At 39.0% G+C, this 1,834-nt stretch overlaps 1 protein-coding gene across 1 annotated transcript; it reads right to left on the bottom strand.

Moving 5' to 3' along the window:
• Positions 1-418: 418 nt before the first annotated feature.
• On the bottom strand, positions 419-1,318 carry LOC145805492 (uncharacterized). The gene has a single exon (XM_082900634.1). The coding sequence runs from the start codon at positions 1,316-1,318 to the stop codon at positions 419-421; it is 900 nt and encodes a 299-aa protein (XP_082756760.1).
• Between the last annotated feature and the right edge of the window lie 516 nt (positions 1,319-1,834).

The raw sequence follows: 1,834 nt of genomic DNA, 5'->3' as shown, positions 1-1,834 counted from the left end.
TCTCAATCTTACCATTGTAAGCCCTATTCTTTCGCCTTTCTGGGTGGTCCTCAGGCAAGTAACATCGATGGTTAGTGTACCCCGTCTTATTTCTCAGAGATTCAAAATACGGTTCATCATTGCAACTGTAACAAGAATAATGACCCTTTGTTCTCCACCCAGATATGTCACCAAATACAGGCCAATCATGTATTGTCCACAACAAAGTTGCATGCATTCGAAAAGCCTCATTGGTAGAGGCGTCGTAAGTCAATGCACCATTTGTCCATAAATCATTCAACTCATCCACCAATGGTCACATATAGACGTCAATATCAATCCCTGGTTGCGATTCTCTAGGAATAAGTAATGACATCAAAGAAAATGGATCCTTCATAACAAACCACGGTGGTAAGTTGTATGGAATGAGTATGATGGGTCACAAACTATAAGAGTTGTTCATGTTCCCAAAAGGGTTAAACCCCTCAACGGCCAACCCTAGCCTCACATTTCGCGGTTCCAAGGCAAACTCGGGATGTTGTGCATCAAATTTCTTCCACTCATCACTGTCAGCGGGATGCCTCAATATCTCGTCGTCCACTCGTTTGTCTTTGTACCATCTCATGTCCTCAGCCGTCTTCCTTGACATGTACAATCTTTTCAATCTTGGTGTCAAAGGAAAGTCCCGCAATACTTTATGAGGGATCTTCTTAACCCTTCCACGATTGATCTTGTATCTAGATGTCTTACAAGTCGGACATTTATCTAGTGTTGCATTCTCCTTCCAATATAATACACGATCATTTATGCAAGCATGAATGAGCTCATATGACAAGCCCAAGTCACGTAGTATTTTCTTAGCTTCATCAGTTGACTTTGGAACTAAATTTTCTTTCGATAAAAGTCTACTTAAAAACTCTAACATCATATCAACTAACTTATTGCTCCAATGATTTGTTACCTTCATATTAAGCACCTCAATCACAAACTTCAACAAAGTATAATTTGTACAATTTGGGAACAGCTCACGCTTGGCATCAGTCAACAATTGATCAAAAGTTCTCACTTCCTCCCCTTGGGTTGTATCAGTCGATTCCCCTCTTATTCGATCTTCCACTAAGGCTTCAATACCACCTACAATTTCATCACCATCAAGTCGCATCTCATCATCATGGTAAGCCTCGTTTGAAACACGGGGTTCCCCGTGCTGGTGCCATACAGTGTAAGTTTGCATAATCCCATATTGGAGCAAATGAATTTCCACATTTTGAAGATTTTGTCTACAAACATTCACACACTTTATACATGGGCACAACAGATTACCTGTAACAACCCTCATACTGTTTACCGATTTATGACTGATTAATTACCGATAACCATCGATTACCGCTAAACTGAATTGATAATGACTGATAACTGACTGATAATTGAACTGATTAAAAGTACTGAACTGACTGACTGAAATTGGAAACCGAATTGATTGAGTATATGTTAATTAAATTGCATTCTATCTGTTTGACTGTATGATTATCTGTTCATGCTTAGATGTTTAAACTGCTAATTGAAGGCCTTATCGGCGGCCGAACCAGGAATTGATTGAGGTTTTATGATCCTCATAATTAATATGATTTTATGGTATAATCACCTGAAAACTGATTAGGTATGATTAAATTAGATTAAAACAAGTTAATTGCAAAGTTCGTCGTAATTACCAACTTGCCACTAAGTGGGCCACTATCTCACACACCTTTGAGCCTTGTATACACTCATACACTTGAATCAAAAACCATTCCCTCAGCCTTCTTCCTTGCTCTTGCCGACTTAGAGAGAGTGAGAGTGAGAATTGAGTTCATTT

Source organism: Camellia sinensis, chromosome 13 (genome assembly GCF_055761805.1).
Source record: "Camellia sinensis isolate YWXY chromosome 13, ASM5576180v1, whole genome shotgun sequence".
Classification (NCBI taxonomy): domain Eukaryota; kingdom Viridiplantae; phylum Streptophyta; class Magnoliopsida; order Ericales; family Theaceae; genus Camellia; species Camellia sinensis.
Note: the sequence above shows the minus strand (reverse complement) of the source record. Positions and strands in the feature narration are given on the sequence as shown.

Excerpts from the sequence above, each read along its gene's own strand:
- LOC145805492 (XM_082900634.1), bottom strand. The coding sequence starts at position 1,318 with ATGAGGGTTGTTACAGGTAATCTGTTGTGCCCATGTATAAAGTGTGTG.